The following is a 19757-nucleotide window of genomic DNA, read 5'->3' as shown; positions in this document are numbered from 1 at the left end:
ACACTGTCGTACTAGACGCCGTCCATGCCTAACAATGACCGTAAACAAATCGACTTTGCTCCAAACAGACGCCAGCAATGCATCTGGTAATCACTCACGCCCGCCAAAAACTCATCAATAAACCAGCCTATGCACATCCCCAACTGCCTATTTCTTATCCTTTCTTCTCCCTGCCACTCCCCCAGCAAACCTTCCTAGGTTACTCAGGCTAGACCGTGGCTTGTGTCCTGGTAGAGGACCCGGCGGTGCAGGCGCTGGAGGCGGTCTCATCGCACCTGCAGGACTTCCTGGCCTAAGCCCGGCAACACTCTTAGGTGGCGCAGACGGAGTCGGTACTGTCGGGCCCATCTTCTCGTAGACCTCCTCTTCTTCGCCCATACTGGCCATTCTTTGACTGCGCCTCGCCTTTTCCTGCGTTTGCTTGAACCGCTCTAGCAACTCGGTCCACTTCACCGTGGCGCCCGCTTCCGGGCCGCCCAGCACGTCCCTTGGCTTCAGTCGGCCAGACCGTTCGAAGTTGGATATGTTGGCTCCTCCAGGCGAGGCAATGCTACTACTGCTACTACTGTTCGCGCCGGCTTCTGAGCTTTTTTGCCGCAAGTGGTTTAGAGTGGGGGAAGGGTGCACATACGTCGAGCTGCTGCGCTGAGGCGCAATATGCAGGTAGCCTATGGCTGAGACGCTGTTGAGGCGATTCTTAAGCGCAGCAAAAGCAGAGGATTGGGGAAGTAGCATCAGTAGACCATACATGCACTTGTACAAGTGTGGATATCGCTCAGGCTCGAGGAGCTGCATGCGAAGATCTGCAACTTTGTTAGTGATCCTGTACAAATCTCAAGTCAGGAAATCTTACAAGTGAAGACTGGGGACTCGAGAAGTTGGACCAGCTTGTCAATCTGGATAAGCATGTTGACCGTCATTTCAAGCTCGGCGCTGCAAGGGTCAGTCTCCGTGTCTGTACGAATGCAAGTGAATCACGTACAAGACTTGTAGTAAATGGTATGCCTGTTCATAGACTTGAGCGAGGAGACACAGTGAGAAGGTAGCCACGGCGTTGTGACACCAAGCCTTGAACAGAGTGACGAAAAAGGATTGGCCATCCTTACTGTCAAGGTTCCTTAGTCGCCTCCGCAAGTCTGCGAGCTCTGGCGCAGTGATGAGGTTGTTGTTGAGGTTCTGCACCATGATGCTTGCAAACTCGACATCTTCGTCCTTTGCCAGGCAATCGGCCATGGTACGATAGATCCTCTCAGCACTAAGGGTGAGACATAGCTGTCTAATAATAAGGTTACCGCGCGTCTCGAGCAGCCTGCGGTCAGTGCAGAACAACTTCAGCAAGTTGACCATGAACGAGGTGAAGTATGTATCGTCGCTATGCAGAGATATCTGAGAGAGGAGTAGCAGGTCGCGCGTAACAACCGCATCGGAAGGGTCAGATAGTGTCTTAAGCAGTGCTGGAAAGGTTCCGTCGTCCACTGTCAGTATCTGCACACGGATTAGCACTGTGTAGGTCGGGCTCCATGTCTACTCACTCTGCCGGGTGCCATCCTATGTAGCATGATTAGCCACGCGATAGCCGCAACACGAGTAGCTTCATGTTCATTCAAAAATTGCAGTGTTAAAGCACTGACTGCAGCTTGGTAATCCAACTCTGGTATTGGGCGAGGTGACGAACCACTGTCCTCTGCGGGCGTGGGGGACCTGCCGTCAGGTGACTCGGCCTTGTTTGCCTGGTCGCGGATAACTGCCTTGAGCAAGCGGCCTGAGAGATTAGAGTCTCGCCGTTGTGTACCAGTAAGCTCCTTCCCGAGCTCGGAGAGGGAAGGCGGCAACTGAATCTGTCCACTTGCGCCCCCATCTCGTGGACGATTGTCATCAGATAAGGATAAGATGTAATCCATAAGCGAAGCATTGACCTTAACTGCTGCTTTGCGAACGGTATCAACCTCATGCGACATGCGGGGCAATACGTGCGACAGAAGGCTCGGGACAAACGGCATGATGTCTTCTGGACAAATGTCAAAGAAGTTGTCGATCCAGCGCAGCGCTGTCAGTAATATCTCTGTCTGCTCCTCTTCTGTATCTACAATCTCGTTAGCACAGTTCAGCTTCTCATTTCAGACGCAAATCCTACCAGGCGGTGGGACTAGAAAGTCAACGAGTATCCCAAGGATTTTGGGATGGTCCACGTGCACATCCTGGCCTGGTATCCAGTTACCATCGCCATGTACAGACTTTTCGCTCTCTCCAGAAACAGAGCCACTTTCTCCACTGGCGTCGCCCTTGTCATCAATCGAATCATTCGGGTCGAGGGGCGTAAAGTCGGACGCATCGCTTCCGCTGTGCATACTATCGGCAGAGTTTCTGCGCTCGTCCTTACTGTTGCTCTTCTTGCTTTCCTCTATGCCCTTTTTGATTCTGGCAATCTTCTTAATCTCGTTCAGGAGTCTGTCCAGCGCCGCCTGCGTCATAGTGTATACATCCTGGTTGGAGTCGCTCAAGAACTTGAAGAGGCCACCAAGGAAGCGTGGTAGGTGAGCAATCAGCTCAAGATCAGGTATGGAATCGAGTAGTGTTATCCATGCAACGAGGAAGGAGCGAGTGAAGGGGTTGATGACGTTTATGCGCTCTTCGAGAAGCGGCAAGAACCGTTCGAGGCTGAATGCGTATGGATATGGCTCGTCCTCGCCGTCGTGCTGCTCAGGCGTGGTCTGCAGCACCGAGACATAGCTGGCAGCGGACTCTGAGACAATGTCTTTGATCAAGCGGTCCAGGAGCTCTGCGCCATTTTTGACAGACAGCTCCGAGTCTGCGGCCATCTAGACACAACCATGTTAGTCTAGTCGCAAGATATGGGGGAAAGGTGTGCACACCTTGCAGAGAGCATCGAAGACTTGGTTAAAGTAGACAAGTATCTCGCCCTTTGCGACCTTTGCAATGTTGTACATGCTTTCGCACGCGTAGTACCGAACACGGGCATCTTGATCACTGAAGCAAGCAAGCACCGGGGGCACGATCTCCTCGAGGTAGCGGGCGACTTCGGGCCCCAAGGCTATAGAGGCAGCGGCCAGTCCTATGAGACCGCCGTTGCGAGCGTGGGGTTGGTGGACGGCATAGGCATACTCGTGACACAGCTGATGGACAATCTTTGCTATCCTGTCATGGTCCTGGGCGGCGAGGGCATCGCGGATGAGGCCCTCGAGCTCGAGTGCCCCGCTCTTGCGCCTATCGTAGAGCTTGTCGTTGAGGGCTTTTGTGATGTTGGCGTCCATAGTGAGGGCTTGCCGAGGGTGCAGGACAAGAGTCTTGTCTACATGGCGCAGCTGCCTGAGCCTCGCATGCTGCGTATCCTGGGAGCGGGGGGAAGAGGAGAGGCGGCGGGGTGGCGTAGATTAGGGTGCGTGCAGTGTAGGACCATTCACCCTCCCGCCGCGGCTTGATGTTTCCTCACGAAGACAAGACGATGCTAGCCACACGGGCCCCACGTCATCGTACACAAGCGCCCGCACCCCTGCGCCCGCTCATTGACTCCCGCGATACTTTCACACGCGCACACCCAGCTCCTGGGCAGAAGCTCTCTTGATATGCCATGGCAGCCCCCTAGTGCCATCATGTCAGCACCGCGACCCTTTGCTTCTTCCCTCGCCCCCGCAATGATAGCCATGACGCTCGTCGGCCTCGTCTGCCGCTAAAGCTGCTAGCCTATTGGACGCGCATCAGGTTCCCTCGCTTTGACCAACGCCATCTGCCCACTGCCTCACACCCATTACTCTTGCTGGGTTCACCTGCGCCGGTCAGGTGCGTCAGGCTGCCCCATGCATAGGTTGAAGAACAAGCTGCTGGCCCCCCATCGTCGGGATCGACGGCAAGACGACATGGACAAGCTACGAGAGCCCAAGCTGTCTCCCATCGCAACTGGGGGCTTCAGGCATTGGGCCGTGGCTTTGTAAGTCACCACCTGCGCGACGCAAAGCCAAGACTAACCGCCCCAGCATCGTCTGCAACTTCAATGTTGACATAGGGTAGGCAGGAGCCAAAGTTCCAAATCTCTCGACATCATGTTGAAACTTGAGGCAGTCCGGAAATCGAGATTCTCTACCCGCCTCACATCCCCTTCTCCACGAGCGACTTGAGCGCAATTTGTTTCAACAGGTAACGTTTCCTCGTCTCACTCACATCTGCCTCGTCTAAGGCGTCTGCAGCTTCCCAGAGCAACAAAACACAGAAACCGCCGAGGATCTTTGCTACGACTTTGCCATTACCAACAATTCGCCTGACATCCAGCTCACCTCGCCCAACGCGCCCCATGGCAGCGCAGTCACCTTCTATGCCTCATGTATCTTCCGCCAAGAGTTTGACGATACCATGAAGAGGAGCTTCAACCAAAGAGCCCTAGTCTTGATTTCCCATCACAACTTTACCGCCTTGAACCACCGCATCTTACAAAAGATGACAGAATCAGGCCATCTCAGTGATCCAACCACTCTGGAAGCGGCATACAAGCAAATGAACAATTGGATGCCCCCAGCCCTTGGCCACCATAACCTACCTTTTTTGGGCAGTATGTTGAGACTGGACATTGCACCACATCGTGCTTTTCCCTTGCAAGGCCTTCCAGGTCCCAATCCTCTGATGTCCGACACTGCTCAATCCATCTATGCCTATGAACCGATTGGATACTGGGACAGCATCATGCACTACATGCCTTGCATCACCGACTTATATGTACTCTACGAGAAGTTAATACTGTGTGAAAGCGTCATCGTCATCGCAAAGTCTCCACAACTAGCGAGCGAGGCTGTGTCTTCGCTTCTTGACCTCATCTGCCCGGTCCCCTATGCTGGCGTGGTTCGGCCGTATATGACTATGCAAGCAAATTTCAAAAGTATCGGTATCGATGGTGGCACCCCAACATCCTTCATTGCTGGTGTCACCAATCCTTTTCTACTGAAGCGCATCATTGCCGCTGTTGAGGCCAGTCACCAAGCCCGGCCGCACATATTGTACCTGCAAAACTTTGATGGTCCTGTACCCATGCGTCGTCACCATTCGCTACATCACAAATCAAGCCGCAACGCACTTCTCGATCTCCCGGGTGGTGGTATCGAAGTCCACACTCCCCCAAAACGCTTTCTCAAATCGGACCCAACTGTAGTATCGCAAATTGACGCTTTGCTCAAGCTTGGGGATCAAACGCAAGACCTGGGACCCATTATACGTCGACACTTTGCCGAGTTAACCGCTCAATTCATCGCGCCTATCAATCGCTATCTCGCAACGTCCCATGTCGTGACACCCGGAGGCAACAGTAGGTATGCCAGCTTCCAGGTACGAGAATTTTTGAGCAGCGTTAGCAAACACGGGACCAGTGTCAAATTCCGTGGGTCAAATCCACTACAAAGGCATCGCGCAAGAGATGGCATGTACGAGACATTTTGCAACTCGCCAAACTTTTACTCGTGGCTCGAAATGAAGATATCGCTAGAGAATGAAGCTTCGGCTGGGATGTTGAACGCGCCGGTGGTGCATTCGGGCTAAGCGGACTGGGGTTGTGCTGTATGAGCAAGATGGTTGACGCTGAAGTGCATATAAGGAGGATATAATATACCCTATGGCGAAGGTGGCTAGGAGAATCAGTGCTGGACGGAACGTAATCACGGGTCATGTATACCATATTTTTGGACCAGGTGGCTCTAGCTTATAATCGCTTGATAGATCAGCGAGATTAACTCACTCTACAAATAGAGATTTTTTATCTGTACGAATGCATTGCAGCCATCTCGGCCTCTACCGTTGTGGTGCTCTGCCCCATTTGGCTTAGCGTACCCCCCGCATTTGGGCCCATTTCAAAATTGTTTCTCGTAGTCAACCCCCCACAACACGACAAACTAACGCCAATTGTGTAACCTTACAACGAGTTTGAAACATGGATATTACAACGATACAGGAGATTGAGCTGCCTGCGGCGTTTGATGCCCATGTGCACTTGCGCGATGGGGAAATGTCTCAGTTGGTTACGCCTACTATTCGTAAGGGTGGTGTGAATACGGTCTATGTCATGGTACGTTTTGTGTTTCAATATTTTATAACTATGATTCCAAATGGATTCATCTCCCTTTTTGTTCTTGGTTGCTTCACATTTCATACGGTATCTTGTCTTTCCTTCTCCTACTTCTTAGTCATCACACTCTTTTTCAAATGTCACGTATAGATTCTTTCTTACTTCAAGTTTATGCAATTTACCATTCCCCTGCTATACACTATGTTAAAAAAAAAGGTATGCTGTTTTGTTCTGGAATTAACATACCACATAGCCAAACCTTGTTCCGCCTATTACTACAGTAAAGCAATGCCTTGAGTACCGCGATCGACTAAAGGCCATCGAGCCAAATGTCGAGTACCTCATGTCCCTCTACTTGCATGAAGATATCACACCTGAGGTCATTCGTGAAGCCAAAAAAGCCGGAATCACAGGCGTAAAATCGTACCCTGCTGGTGTCACTACGGTATGTGAAATCTCACATCAATATCACCATCCACACGATAAAACCTGCAGGGGAAAAGAACACTACTAACAAAACCCCAAGAACTCCTCTTCTGGCGTCCTGGACTACGAAACTTTCTACCCCGTCTTCGCCGAAATGGAAAAACAAAATATGGTCCTAAACCTCCATGGCGAAGTCCCTTCAACCCCATCTCACGCCCCTCTCTCCCCCAACAAGGAAAGCTCGGCAATCACAATCCTCAACGCCGAACCCGCCTTCCTCCCCACTCTTCTCTCCTTGCACCGCGCCTTCCCCTCCCTCCGCATAATCCTCGAACACTGCAGCACCGCCGCCGCCCTCTCCACCGTCCTCTCCTGCGGCCCCACCGTCGCAGGCACAATAACAGCGCACCACCTCTCCCTCATCATCGATGACTGGGCCGGCGACCCCTTTTGTTTCTGCAAGCCCGTTGCCAAGACTCCCGAAGATAGGGATGCGCTGATTCGCGCTGTCGTACAGAGTAATGGGAGGTTTTTCCTAGGAACGGATTCGGCGCCGCATCCACGGGTGAAGAAGAGGGGCGAGGATAAGGTTGCGGCAGGCGTGTTTACGCAGCCGCATGCGCTGGGGTATGTGGTTGATGCGCTGGAGAAGGGGGTGGAAAGGGGGGTTATTTCGAAGGAAGAGGTTACGCAAGAGGGGTTAGAGGGATTTTTTGGGAAGTGGGGGAGGGCGTTTTATCAAATTGAAGATAAGCGGGGGGAGAGGGTTGTGCTTGGAAGGGGTGGGGAGAAGATTTTGGATGTTTTGAAGAAGAAGGAGGGAGGGGTCGAGGTTGTGCCGTTTAGGAGGGGGGAGCAGACGTGGAGTGTGGAGTGGAAGTAAAGAGGGGGGAGAGGGGGTGGCATCTGTAGAGTGGTTTGCTTGGTATGGTGGAGTTGATGTTTTCTTTAGGGGGGATTTTTGTGTAAGTACAGTATGGGTATAAATTATGCGGAATATTTCTATATATATTTGGTGCCGTGTAAACAGTGCTGTAGATTTACTTCTCAATAAGATCCTTGAATAAACTCTCGCTCTACTGCTTTTCCCTTCATCATCATTATCAATTAGATCCAGTCGCGACGCTTTGCTTCCACCTTTTTACTCCAGTTCTTCGGGACAAACTCAACAGGTAGTCCCGAGTGCCGTGTATACCGTGCCTTTGTCGAAACTGTCGAAACTGTTGAACCTGTCGAGCTCTGTCTGCTATTCCTACCCATATCAATGGGTGTTGCCCTGTTTTCGAGATTGGCAGCGGCATCTTGCGCCTTACTAGTTCGTGCCTGTTTCTTTGGCAGCTTGCTGGAGTCCAAGTCCTCTTCCCTTGTGCGTTTGACATGAGCTGATTGTAGTATAGGCTTTGCTTTACAGTCCATCGGCGCTAGAGAAAGCCTACTCACACCACTTCTGAGCGTCTGTTCGAGATGAGAAAAGCCACCATCATGCTTGTAAGGGCTTGGGATCAAGGAGTCATCTGCGTCTTCAATTGAAGTAGAGTATGTTTCTGCAGTCCCGGTCGATGTGAACTCTAAGTCGTTGCTCTCAACAGCTCGAAGTAATCCTAATCCAATAGCAAAACCCACTTTACGATCCACACCATTACCGGCAATCCTCCACTGGTCTCTGATTGTTCCGATGATAGGCTCAGTATCATCGATACCTTGCGCGCGGCGAGCCTCCTGTAGACTTATAGACCTGCTTTCCTCCCAATGTACCACAGCACCACTCCTAGCGTCTGAAATACACGCACTTGTTGTAATCGTGGGTACTAAGCCAGCTCTTTTTATCCTTTGGTAAGATTTGCCGATCTCTCTTTTCCTGCGTAAATAGGGCGGAATAATCCCAAGCTCCTCAGCTTCTTTGTACCCACAGCCTGGGGGCTCTTTTGGTATACAATCAAGTAGAGCTCGATCTTTCCCAGTAGGTACACAAGGGATTCTGTGGTCCGGGTATGGTATACATGTTTGCGCGGTGCTGTATCCAATATCGGGCAGTCCGGAACTAACAGTCTCCGCAGGGACATGATAAAAAGGCGTTGGGTAATACTGACGCCCAGCACAGAATTCCCCGTTGGGTAATTGGCCTAGACTTCTTCCGCGAACTTCCTCGTCGGATCGACGGTGAGTGTGATATGGCTGCATAATGGGCTGAAGACCAGGAGCTGCTATAGTGAGTATTGCGCGCGAGCGTCTCTGTGGGCTGCCATAGTTCCAGGAGTCCATAATGTACTGGTTCACTTGATAGCCAAATGATACCAGACAAGCCACCATCTGAGATAGTGCTGAGCCGGCCCTCTCTGATGAAATATTCAATACATTCTCCAGTACACCGTATAAAGGTCGGTAAAGATCCACAAAGGAGCAGAATGTACTAATGAGAGATGCGTTGAGCAGTGAACTTGGGCTCAGGTGATTTTGCTGAAGTCCAGAGAATGCTGTTAGCAATATTAGCAAGATGTAAGGTTGACCAAATATTAGTGGATCTACTGAGTATACGCACCAACGCAAGGACATCCTGCAGCAATAAAGTCCACAGCACCAACTCTAGCAAAGAAGCTTGTGTCGCCCTTGAGCGCTGAATTGAGAAAAGTGTTTACCGAGCCGCAGTATAGACAAACTGTCGTAGAATTCTTAATGTTCGCTTGCTGCGTTCGAATAGCATGTTGACTGAAGTCAACAATAGTACGAAAATCGACAGCCCCCCCTTCTTCGAGCCCTCTGTCTAGCAATCCACCACCACTGAAGATGCTGAGACCTCTAAGTTTGTTGTCTAAGCCTATCTTCGTGCGTTGGCGCACGTTCCTTGGAAGGCGCCGAAGATATAAGAGCCTCTTTTGTCCATCATTGATACTCAATCCCGTTGAGATGAACCATAGGTCGCCTGCCCCTTGGCGGTTGTAAGGGAAAGGAACCTTGCTAGCCGTGATGTCTGATTTTGAGACAAATCGTATGGAGCAGTGACGCTCGATCTGATCAGGTTTCGTCTCTGAATAGTCGTCCGTGAGTACAAGTTCGTTTGGAGCGATATTTGATCGTTGCAGATTCTTTGCCAGCTCAGCGCAATCACGCCCGAGTCGCAACAGCTTCCGCACAGTTACCGACCCCTTCCTTTCGTCAATCTGGTGGATAATGACTGGCTCTAGTAGCCGGTGATTTTTTGGTGGTGTTAGATAAACTGTGTCACCAGACTTGTACGTAGTGGCGACAGGTTTATAAGTAGTCTCCTTGTGACAAGAGCAAATCTTGTCATTGTTCTTCATACTCACAAATGAGCTCCCTTCTCTTATGTACTTTTGCCTGACGAAAAGATCCTTCGCATTGATAATGGAAGGGCACCAGTCAATATAGTATTTGCCCTTGACATCAGTAGATAACAGCGCTCTCTCTGTACAATTGCAATGGTCCGACAGAAAGACTTCGTTTTCCAAAGGATAGTGGGCTTTGGCAATGTTTGTATCATGAGGCCAATACAGCCACACTACAAACAGTTGTTGAACACCGTTGTCGAGAGTTTGAGTGCGCTGGACATATGCCAGCCAATCCCGTTTGGTGTGTTTCCATAATCTGGAATCTGCCTCGTCTGGGACTACGGCTACAACATCTCCAACCATTACCGGTGATGCTTCATATGGCTGACAGCTTTTCGACAACTCGGCATAGGAAAGTGACTCTGACGATGTTGTCGAAAATCCCAGCTTTTTTTTCCTGTATTCTTGCTTGTCAAGGACGCTTGTGGATGGAGCTTGCAGTCGAATTTGCTTCCCGAAGTACATGTCTTTAAAACAAGCATAAACAGCTGGCGTAGCAACTGTCTGCTCAGAGTCTGACTTTCGCGGTATATTAGGCGTGACAGCTCTCGCCATACACTCAACCCATAATGGCTGCCCAACAAACTGATCAGAATTTGGACGATTAGAGGCTTCCTTGTACAGGTACTCGATGTATGTCACAATAGCAACTCGGAAGTCCACTTGATTTCGAAAAGCCGCATGCCATTTCTCAAAATCGCGATTGTCGCTAAAACGATCCTTCAGGAAGGTGTGAAAGTCTTCACGAAAGCAGGCTAGCGAGCGCGAGGCGCCTTCCATGTAATGAAGGACGTGCTTTCCAAGCTGAGCTATCCAGAGGAAGGCGTCCTGGAGGCTCTGATATTGTGGGATGGGTTGAGTGAGCCGATACCAGATATCGTATTCCTTGTCATTCGCCGCCATTTCAGATTGGATGTAGGACGTGACCTCTGGATTTTGTTTGTCTGTGTAGTCTTTAATAGAGCACTGCTGGAATGGTACACCTTGTACATAGCGCTCGACATTTTCCAGGCGTACAAATCCATCGAAGCATAGTTTCTTGTTTAGTGGAAGCCCGAGAAAGTGTAAGCTAGCTAGCTCGTATGCTCTTTTTTCGTAATCTGGAGAACGGTATATTTCGAAGTCATGCAAGTCAACGACTAGGCGTTGCTTTCCGGGTTTGTGCTCATTGTATGTAGTTCGTATGCGTTGTTTCTGTTCAAGCTTGTCAGAGTCAGTATGATGAAAATTGTGTTGTGAGTTTTCTTACCTTGATGTCATGGATAGCGTCTAGTTCTGGCGTCGCGGGTATTGGTGGCGACCAGTCAGTAGCTTGTGATCGAGCGAAATCGCTCGAGGTGGACATGCTAGCTTCCGTTTTTTTGTGGGAGAACTTATTGACTAATTACTGCGGAATGCGCAAGGCACAAGCGTTGCAAAGTAGAACGAGAGAAAGATTCTGCGACAACTGCTCTAAAGTATTGGGAAACGAAAGTGACAAAGAAGCTGGCGTCTTCTTAAGCGAGGGTGAATGTGGGAGAGACGGCGAAGGCAAAAGTAAAAATGAAAGTAGGATTGAAGGCGAAGACGAAAGCAAAGACGAAGGTGAAGGTGAAGTCGATAGAGCAAGCGACGCCAGTAGTAAGCAAACAGCAAGCAGTGCGGCGACCGGTTCAAACACCAACAAACAAAGACATTGACAAACAGCTTGTCCTAGGACTGGGTGCAGCTACACCACTGGTTGCAAAACGGTTTGGGTACCAAGAAGTTGTGGAAGAAAGGAAGTGTTTGCTTGGAGGTAAATGGTAGAAAGTGGGGAATGCATTGGCCACTCAGTGCTAAAAGTAAAAGGGAAGGAGCCATGACTCTGGGTCTTGCAGTGTCTTAGTTGTGCTTTGCCAGTGAGAATGTAATATTTGTGTGTAGTGATAGAGTGGTAAGGTTGCTGTATGCTAGGACAAGCATGTGACGAGCATGTGCAGTACCAATCATATAGCCGCAGGATAAGTTAGCACAGCTTTACTATAACGAAACTCACAAGCACATGCGAAGGACAAGAACAAGTGAGAGAAACATGTACAGATTTGAGATCTATCATACAATGAAACAAATATGTATATATATATAACTAAGGTATCTAGGTAACGTCATGTATGCCCCATGCTCAATCCATGTCCGGGTCAGGGAAACAAAACCCCCGTATGTGGTGCTATTAATCTCGCAAGAAAACACCATCTGAACGCCTGTTGTTTTTATTCGCCCTACATGCCGCAAGCATGCATAATCATCAAATGTTCATTCAGTTGTCATGCGGAGCATAGTCCCAAATGTGACTCGAATCGTACGACTCGGTCTCTTCCTTTCTAGCTTTAGGGTCGTCGCCCCTCTTCCTCGCCGCATCTCTCAGCTCGTCGAGTTCGCGGTCCATAACCAAAAGCTGGGCCCTGAGCTCGCCAAATCTCTTCTTCTCGTCTTCAGTGAGGGGAGAGTCTTTGCCGTCCTTCTCCGCCTCTTTTTCCTTCTTCTGGTAGCCGTCGTATTCGGTAAACTTTTCGTTGCGCGCATCTTGTTTCTTAAAGTATTCGTTGAATTTAGCCAGGCCACCAAAGCAGTAGCCGTAGCCGTCGCAGTAGCATGTATTCATGGCTGGACAGTGTACTTCGTGGCCGGTGAAGATGTAGTGCCAGATGTATTCGAAGATGCGGCCGGAAAACTGATCGTCCATGCCGGTTGTCAGGAGCCATTTGCGGTAGTGGATGAAGCGCTCAATGGGCACTTCTTGGATGCGCTGGCGCGAGACGGCGAATTGGGCGCAGCAGATTCCCGAGATGGAGGGCGGGATGGGCGCGCCGGGGTGGATCTCCTCCCAGACCTCCTTTCGCCAATAGATTTCCTCGGGTTTACGGAAGAAGTCAAAGTCGCCGCCGGGACGGTCCATGTGTATCCAGTCGGGACAGCCGGGTTCGTGGTGGCAGCGCACATTCATGTAGCCCATGCGGGCGACACGGTCGTGGTTGAGACGCTTGATCATCTGGGCAGCGTCGAGGCCGAGGAGCATGTTGTTGTGCCATGCGTGGCGGTGGGCGTGCATGAAGATGACGGTGTCGGGAAGGTCGTTGTAATGGTCGATGATGTAGGAGAGGTACACCTGGAACGCGCGGGTCAGCCTGCATGTACGCGCAACAGCAGCACGTATGTAAAAAAAAAAGGGATCATACCATTGCCTCGCGGCCCTTATTCTTGGGGATCTTGTGCTCGGCATCGGGATTGTCGACTTCGTAGACTACGAGGGGCGCATCGGGAATCTCGGTCTCCATCCAGCTAATGTCCTCCTTCTGGGTCTTGGGGACGACAATCTTGTACGTGTAGTTGCTTCCCGGAGGCTTGCGCACAGGGTCTGAGAAGCGCAGGGGCAGGCCAAAGTCGAGAGGGTCGCCGCGCAGCGAGGGACGGTTGGCCGGTGGTGAGGGCTTCCATGTTGCCAATGACGGACCTGCACCAGGGACAGCATGCAGGTACCACCACACCAAGGTGAGGGCGAGAAAGACAAAGACGAAGGGAATGATCCTAGGCGGGCCGCTGAGCATGATGGCGGAGAGGGATGGAGCAGGTGGATTCACGGCATTGGAGAGTGGATGGGTGTGAGCAGACAGATGAATGCATGCAAAACACGGGCGGAGACAGACGCCGTCGTCAGCGTGGCCGGGGGGGGGTCGTGGTGGAGCAGGCCGTCGTATACGTATCGTGTTTGGCGTCACTGGCCGGCCGCACGTCCTGTCTGTCCACCGTTAGGGCCCAGCCAGGCGCAGACGCGCACGCTTGTCCCCCACTATGCCCTTAGCATCCGGCCTGGCGCAACACCTTGGCAGGGCCACCATGCATGTCATGTTTCTAGCTGGGTCGTATATGTGTGGATACGTAATCACACAGTAGGTGGGCTGTTTGCGAGTCGTGGCCTATGGGCATTGCTTCTTTTCCATTGATGTATGGTGAACTGGATATAGTAGGTGGATAAAATATGCTCATACCCTGTTTGGTTGACATGTGCATGTACCAATCATAGTAAGAATAGGTACTACCATCTAAAAACACGTCAAGTAGTTCGTTGAGAACACAGAGAATTGGTCCAAATGACATAGAAGAACGCGTTACGGCAGGTAAACGGTTAGTGCGTAGCTAAAAGATAGTCGGTGGTGTCACGGGTGCTTACACAAAATTGATTTTGAACTCTTCACGCCATAAACCTTTCGTTCAATATCATCGTGCACAAGGCAAGAAAAGGACCGACAAATAGCCTTTTGGCATCTCCGCCAGGCTGATCCAAGACTTGAAGAGTACCAAACAACTAATGGACTTTCCATTACTCTCGACATGCACAAAAAAACTTCTATAATTAACATCTCTGTAGTCGCTATACTAATTACCCTTCAGCGGCTGATGAATTATCGCCGCCCCCAAAGAGAGTCGTATTGCATTGTTGCGCTGCCAAAGCTTGGAGCACATGGCGTACCAGCTGAAGCGGTGGTAGCGTAGCACGTGACCGGCTACGCACATACTTTGTAGCCTGTTGTCGGAACGATTCCGAGGCAGGAACCGATAAGATTAGATAGCCGCTTCGCTTGGGGTAACAACCGCCTGCCGTACCAAATGCTGTCGCGCCAGTCAATCCAAGATACGTCGTCAAGACATTGAGCTGTCAAGTCCCTGCTCAAGGAGAGCCGCTGTCTCTTTCTAAAGACCAAAAGCACACTGGACTCATCAAACCACATCCAGCACTGTGCGACACACCATACTCTGTTTTTGCGTGCGCGTTTCGTCAGCCAAGTTATGCTACACGTTGCATCTTCTTAACATCGAGAGTTGACCTTTCGACACAAACACCAAACCCTGCCTTGTTACATCACACACTACTACAAAGTGCTATAGCGATTGGACAAAGCCAGGCAGTATGAGAGCTTCGGCCTCTGTCCTGGGTGCAAAGGCGCTTTTTGTGCTGACTGCATTCCGGCACATGGGCACATTGGCAAGTCCGAGTATCAACGTCGCCCTGCAGGCCGCCTTCAATCCTGCCCCATATCTGGTTGAGCTACTGTAAGTAGCTCCCAAAACAATACCGCATACACAACCTAACAACCTGCAGAGAGACTGCAGCTGAGGAGAACGCGACTGCATACTACCCCATTCTCGACCGAATTGCTGAGGGCTACTTTGACGACAAGACCACCGACCAAGAGCTTTATACAGCCTTTGTCGACCTGCTATATGCTGATGGTCACATCACGCAGCCAGAAGCCCTTGCCTCCTTCGAGTTTGCGCTTTCAGTTCGGTCGGCCGCGCCGCGTATCGAAGCACACTACCAGTTCTACAATACTTCAGTAGAGCCTTCCTTGTCGGCAAAGCAAACAGAAGCATGTGATCTATGGGTCTCATTTCATGGCAAACAATATTGCTCGGTGCATCTGGATGAGCCCTTTGGGGACATTGCAAGTGAACGGTCCGTACCACGTTGCTCTTGGGAAGACGAGGCACTGACAGCTGGACAGTACATACCAACTACCCTTTGACCGCATACTTGGCAACGGCTCAGCTCTACCAGCCATTCTTTACGCCGACATCACTGCCCCAAGATTCAAAAAATGGCACAAGACACTGAGCACCACTGCCAAGCAAGGAAAGACATCATACCGCATCAGGCACAAGCCATCTCCCAAGGCGCCCACGTCGCCTCTAGTGGTCAACGGATATGGTGTTGGCCTTCAATTGAAGCGTACCGACTACATTGTCATTGACGACAGGCAAGCGGCCGAGAGCGACAAGAATGCTGCACAGAAAACAATGGAAACTGGCTTGAACGATGAAGAAGATGTTGCCGATCTCAAGCCTCTTTCCAAAGACGAAGTATCTGATCTCGGACTCAAGGCTGCTAGTTTTGTGCTTCAGAGCGAAGATCCCATGAATACCCTTCTGAAGCTCGTTCAGGACTTTCCCAAATATTCGTCCATCATTGCTGCCCACAACGCTACTGATGAATTTCTTCAAGGCCTCAAGAAGAATCACGATCAATGGTTGATGGGCGGCATCAATCTGATCGTAATTAACGGCCTAACCATTCCGACTCGTGACGTCAACCCATATTCGTTGTTGGCGCACCTGCGACGCGAGCGGAAACTCATCAACGGCTTTCGCAGCCAGGGTCTCTCGGTTTCTGAAGTCGTATCTCTCTTGTCGCATTCAGCCATCGCAAAAACCAATGCAGGTGACTCCCCACAGCGCTACGACTTTAGAGATGCAACCGAAGGTGGCAACGTCATCATCTGGCTCAATGACATCGAGAAGGACCCGGCGTATGAGGACTGGCCCAGCAGCCTCGAAGCTGTAAGTGCCAGCTGATATTGTTGATGCTCTTGAATTGACCAATTTTCTTTTAGCTATTGCAAAGGACATTCCCTGGACAGCTTCCTTCTTGCCGCAGAGATATTCATAATGCCATTGTGTTTGTTGACTTGACATCCACCCAGGATGTGACGACTCTCCTCGACACCATCTTCAATTTGATCAGACGTGGCATTCCATTGCGTTGGGGTATCGTCCCTCAGTCTGGCTCTTCTGAAGCTACCGAGCAGGCCAAGATAGTCTATCATCTACTGGATGCTTATGGGATCTCTGCGGTGGAAGTATACCTTCAAGCGGTAAAGGTTATCTCCCTTCTATATATGTCTAACACTAACATATGGCGCAGTCCCTGGACGGCAAGAAGCTTACACAGCCTGATCAGGCCATCTTTGACGCGACAGTTAAAACTTCGACCTTGCTCGATGAGCGTACAGCCCTTTCATTCCAAGATGTCCTTACTTCAGAGGACTTGGACCAACGCATTGCAGACTCCAAGCAGTACGTGAGTCGTTTGGCTGGGGAAGGCCCGCAACCACCAATTCTAATAAACGGTGTTGCTATTCCTGGGAATGAGGAGTGGCTCTCTAGTCTCAGCAAACGAATTAGTTTCGATCTTCGCGAAATCCAAAAGGCCATATTCGAAGGCAACTTCAATAAAGATAGCTGGGTTCCACAGCATTTCCTTGTTCAGGCTGCCAGTAGGCGCAATCCTTATATTATTCCAGAGGACGAGAAGAACGTCACGCTCATCAACATGGCTGATTTTGAAAACACCCACAGCCATGTATACAACAAGATGCCACGAGTTCATGCTTCCGAGTCTTCAAGCAAAAGCGACTGGGTACACATCACCCTCACCGCTGATTTCGACTCTGAGTATGGCTTGAGCCTTCTCAAGTCCCTGGCAGTCTTCCGCGAGGCCAACCCGAACGTTGAGATTGTCTTGATACACAATCCTGCCGCTGACGCGGAAAAGTCGGGCGTGTCGCAAGACATCCTTGAGTCTTTTTCCAAAATAGGTGACAAGTTCACAGTAGACACCTTGCTGGAGCTTCTGGTTCGCGAGTCCAGCTCCATCTCTTTTCCAGACGAGTCACGACTATTCTGGAAGGCAGCCGAGCCGATATACGACGCTCTTGGTATAAAGCCAGGCCAAAATAGCATTATTGTCAATGGGCGTCATCTTGGCCCTATTCCAGAAAATATCAAGTTCACCAAAGATGATCTGGAAGGACTGGTGTCCTACGAGATGAGCAAACGTGCTGAGCCCTTGAGTAAGGCATTGGACGATCTTGGGCTCCTGAACAAGATCGAGTCGCCTTTCAATATCGCCAAGATACAATCATTGGCTGCTTTGTCAACTATATCGGATGTGCCAGAGGGTATCTTTGAACAGATTTCGACAATCAGGAGAAATGACGACGAAAAGTGGAATACTGAGCACACCGCCATTGTCAAAGGTGACAAAGACAAGGCTGTATTCCATATTGTGGCCGCGATCGATCCGGCTACTGAAGTTGCGCAGAAATGGATTCCCATTTTGAAGACCTTGGGCGACATGGAGGGTGTTCATCTGACACTGTATTTGAATCCCAAAGACAATCTTCAAGAGCTTCCTATCAAGCGCTTCTATAGATATGTTCTCGAAGCCCGACCTCATTTCAATGCGGACGGATCTGTTGGTAGCTTGAGCGCACGCTTCTCCGGTATCCCCAAAGAGGCACTATTGAATCTTGGTATGGATGTGCCCCCTTCATGGCTAGTCGCTCCAGAAGAATCCATCTATGATCTTGACAACATCAAGCTCAGCACTATTCCAGTTGGTTCCAACATCGACGCCGTCTATGGACTGGAAAGCATTCTCATCGAAGGTCACTCTCGCGATACCACCAATGGTGGACAGCCACCTCGCGGAGCTGAGGTTGTCCTAGCTACCGAGAAAGACCCACACTTTGCTGACACCATCATCATGGCTAACCTTGGCTACCTCCAATTTAAGGCCAACCCTGGATTCTACAATATTCAGCTGAAGAGTGGTCGGTCCCAGCAAGTCTTCAACCTCGATAGCGCTGGTCCAATCAGCTGGGCCCCTCAGCCTGGTGACGAGACTACCGAGATTGCCCTCATGAGCTTCCAAGGAGCTACCATCTTTCCGCGACTGTCTCGCAAACCTGGTCAGGAAACCGCTGATGTGCTTGCTCCAGAGGAGTCTCTTGCTTCCGAACTGGTTGGCAAAGGCGCACAGAAAGTCAACCAGTTCCTTGGTAAGATTGGTCTCAACTTTGACTCTGAAAAGGTTTTGCAAAAGGGCGCCGATCTGCTGTCAGGAAAGGCAGTGAAGAAGGGCACACAGGCGGATATCAACATCTTCTCAGTCGCCTCGGGCCACTTGTATGAGCGTATGCTGAACATCATGATGCTCTCCGTCATGAAGCACACGAAACATACAGTCAAGTTCTGGTTTATTGAACAGTTCCTTTCGCCCAGCTTCAAGTCGTTCCTGCCACACATGGCCGCCGAGTACGGCTTTGAATACGAGATGGTCACGTACAAATGGCCACATTGGTTGCGCCAACAGTCGGAGAAACAACGCGAGATTTGGGGCTACAAGATTCTCTTCCTGGATGTCCTGTTCCCTCTAGACCTCGAAAAGGTCATCTTTGTGGATGCGGATCAGATCGTCAGGACGGACATGTACGAGCTTGTGCAGCATGACCTCGAGGGTGCACCCTACGGCTTTACCCCCATGGGCGATTCTCGCACCGAAATGGAAGGCTTCCGTTTCTGGAAGACTGGCTACTGGGCTAACTTTCTACGTGGCCGTCCCTACCACATCTCCGCCCTCTACGTAGTCGACCTCGTCCGCTTCCGCCAACTCGCCGCAGGTGACCGTCTCCGCCAGCAATACCACGCTCTATCCGCCGACCCCAACTCGCTTTCCAACCTCGACCAGGATCTCCCAAACAACATGCAATTCAACCTTCCCATCCACAGCTTGCCTCAGGAATGGCTCTGGTGCGAAACATGGTGCAGCGACGAGGACCTCGCCAAAGCAAAAACGATCGATCTTTGTAATAACCCTCAGACTAAAGAACCTAAGCTAGACCGTGCAAGAAGACAGATTCCAGAGTGGAATGTCTACGATGAGGAGATTGCGGCGCTTGCGAGGCGGGTTAAGGGCGAGCAGGAGCTTGCGGGTTTGGTGGATGTGCAGGAGCAGGAGCAGCTGAGGGAGAAGAAGGAGAAGGATGCTGAGAGGGTTGTTGAGCATAGTGAGTTGTAGGCCAAACATGTCTGTGTGAGGAGTGTGTATAGAGTACATGGATACAGCAGATGTGAGATTTTTTTGTCAAGGCCAAGATAGAGTTTTGAAAGATTTGAGAGTATGAAGACGCTTTTCTACACACCTTTTATATTGTGAGTAAATGATGTTGAGCTTGTTTTAGTGTCATGAAGTCACTCTTCTGTCTTTCCAAAGCCCCCCCCTTTTTTTTTTCCTCAATGGGATTATGGTAAGCAAGGTGTTGAGAGTTCGTGATGGTCTGTTTCGT

At 50.5% G+C, this 19757-nt stretch overlaps 6 protein-coding genes across 6 annotated transcripts; 3 read left to right on the top strand and 3 right to left on the bottom strand.

Annotated features, from left to right (window-relative positions):
- Positions 1-147: 147 nt before the first annotated feature.
- COCSADRAFT_85613 (uncharacterized protein) lies at positions 148-3272 on the bottom strand (the record flags this gene model as incomplete). Its single annotated transcript, XM_007699670.1, has 6 exons — positions 148-803; positions 854-933; positions 983-1485; positions 1533-2083; positions 2135-2819; positions 2874-3272. 6 exons carry the CDS (start codon positions 3270-3272, stop codon positions 148-150), a joined length of 2874 nt encoding a protein of 957 aa, XP_007697860.1.
- A 297-nt stretch (positions 3273-3569) lies between these two features.
- COCSADRAFT_34911 (uncharacterized protein) lies at positions 3570-5762 on the top strand. Its single transcript, XM_007699337.1, has 4 exons — positions 3570-3946; positions 3993-4022; positions 4078-4152; positions 4203-5762. Exons 1-4 carry the CDS (start codon positions 3876-3878, stop codon positions 5536-5538), a joined length of 1512 nt encoding a protein of 503 aa, XP_007697527.1. The 5' UTR covers positions 3570-3875; the 3' UTR covers positions 5539-5762.
- A 114-nt stretch (positions 5763-5876) lies between these two features.
- On the top strand, positions 5877-7562 carry COCSADRAFT_137881 (uncharacterized protein). The gene is made up of 3 exons (XM_007699669.1): positions 5877-6061; positions 6315-6506; positions 6588-7562. Exons 1-3 carry the CDS (start codon positions 5927-5929, stop codon positions 7368-7370), a joined length of 1110 nt encoding a protein of 369 aa, XP_007697859.1. The 5' UTR covers positions 5877-5926; the 3' UTR covers positions 7371-7562.
- Positions 7563-7594: 32 nt separating this feature from the next.
- On the bottom strand, positions 7595-11179 carry COCSADRAFT_179654 (uncharacterized protein; the record flags this gene model as incomplete). The annotated part of the gene is made up of 3 exons (XM_007699668.1): positions 7595-8961; positions 9027-11037; positions 11084-11179. 3 exons carry the CDS (start codon positions 11177-11179, stop codon positions 7595-7597), a joined length of 3474 nt encoding a protein of 1157 aa, XP_007697858.1.
- Positions 11180-11892: 713 nt separating this feature from the next.
- On the bottom strand, positions 11893-13531 carry COCSADRAFT_197828 (uncharacterized protein). Its single transcript, XM_007699667.1, has 2 exons — positions 13032-13531; positions 11893-12961 (listed from the first exon to the last, which is right to left on the bottom strand). Exons 1-2 carry the CDS (start codon positions 13398-13400, stop codon positions 12113-12115), a joined length of 1218 nt encoding a protein of 405 aa, XP_007697857.1. The 5' UTR covers positions 13401-13531; the 3' UTR covers positions 11893-12112.
- Positions 13532-14512: 981 nt separating this feature from the next.
- Positions 14513-19640, top strand: COCSADRAFT_188716 (glycosyltransferase family 24 protein). The gene is made up of 5 exons (XM_007699666.1): positions 14513-14904; positions 14954-15307; positions 15357-16188; positions 16242-16502; positions 16553-19640. Exons 1-5 carry the CDS (start codon positions 14762-14764, stop codon positions 19487-19489), a joined length of 4527 nt encoding a protein of 1508 aa, XP_007697856.1. The 5' UTR covers positions 14513-14761; the 3' UTR covers positions 19490-19640.
- The last annotated feature ends 117 nt before the right edge of the window (positions 19641-19757 follow it).

Source organism: Bipolaris sorokiniana (genome assembly GCF_000338995.1).
Source record: "Bipolaris sorokiniana ND90Pr unplaced genomic scaffold COCSAscaffold_4, whole genome shotgun sequence".
NCBI lineage: Eukaryota > Fungi > Ascomycota > Dothideomycetes > Pleosporales > Pleosporaceae > Bipolaris > Bipolaris sorokiniana.
The sequence above is the reverse complement of the archived record's forward strand: the minus strand, read 5'-3'. Positions and strand labels throughout refer to the sequence as shown.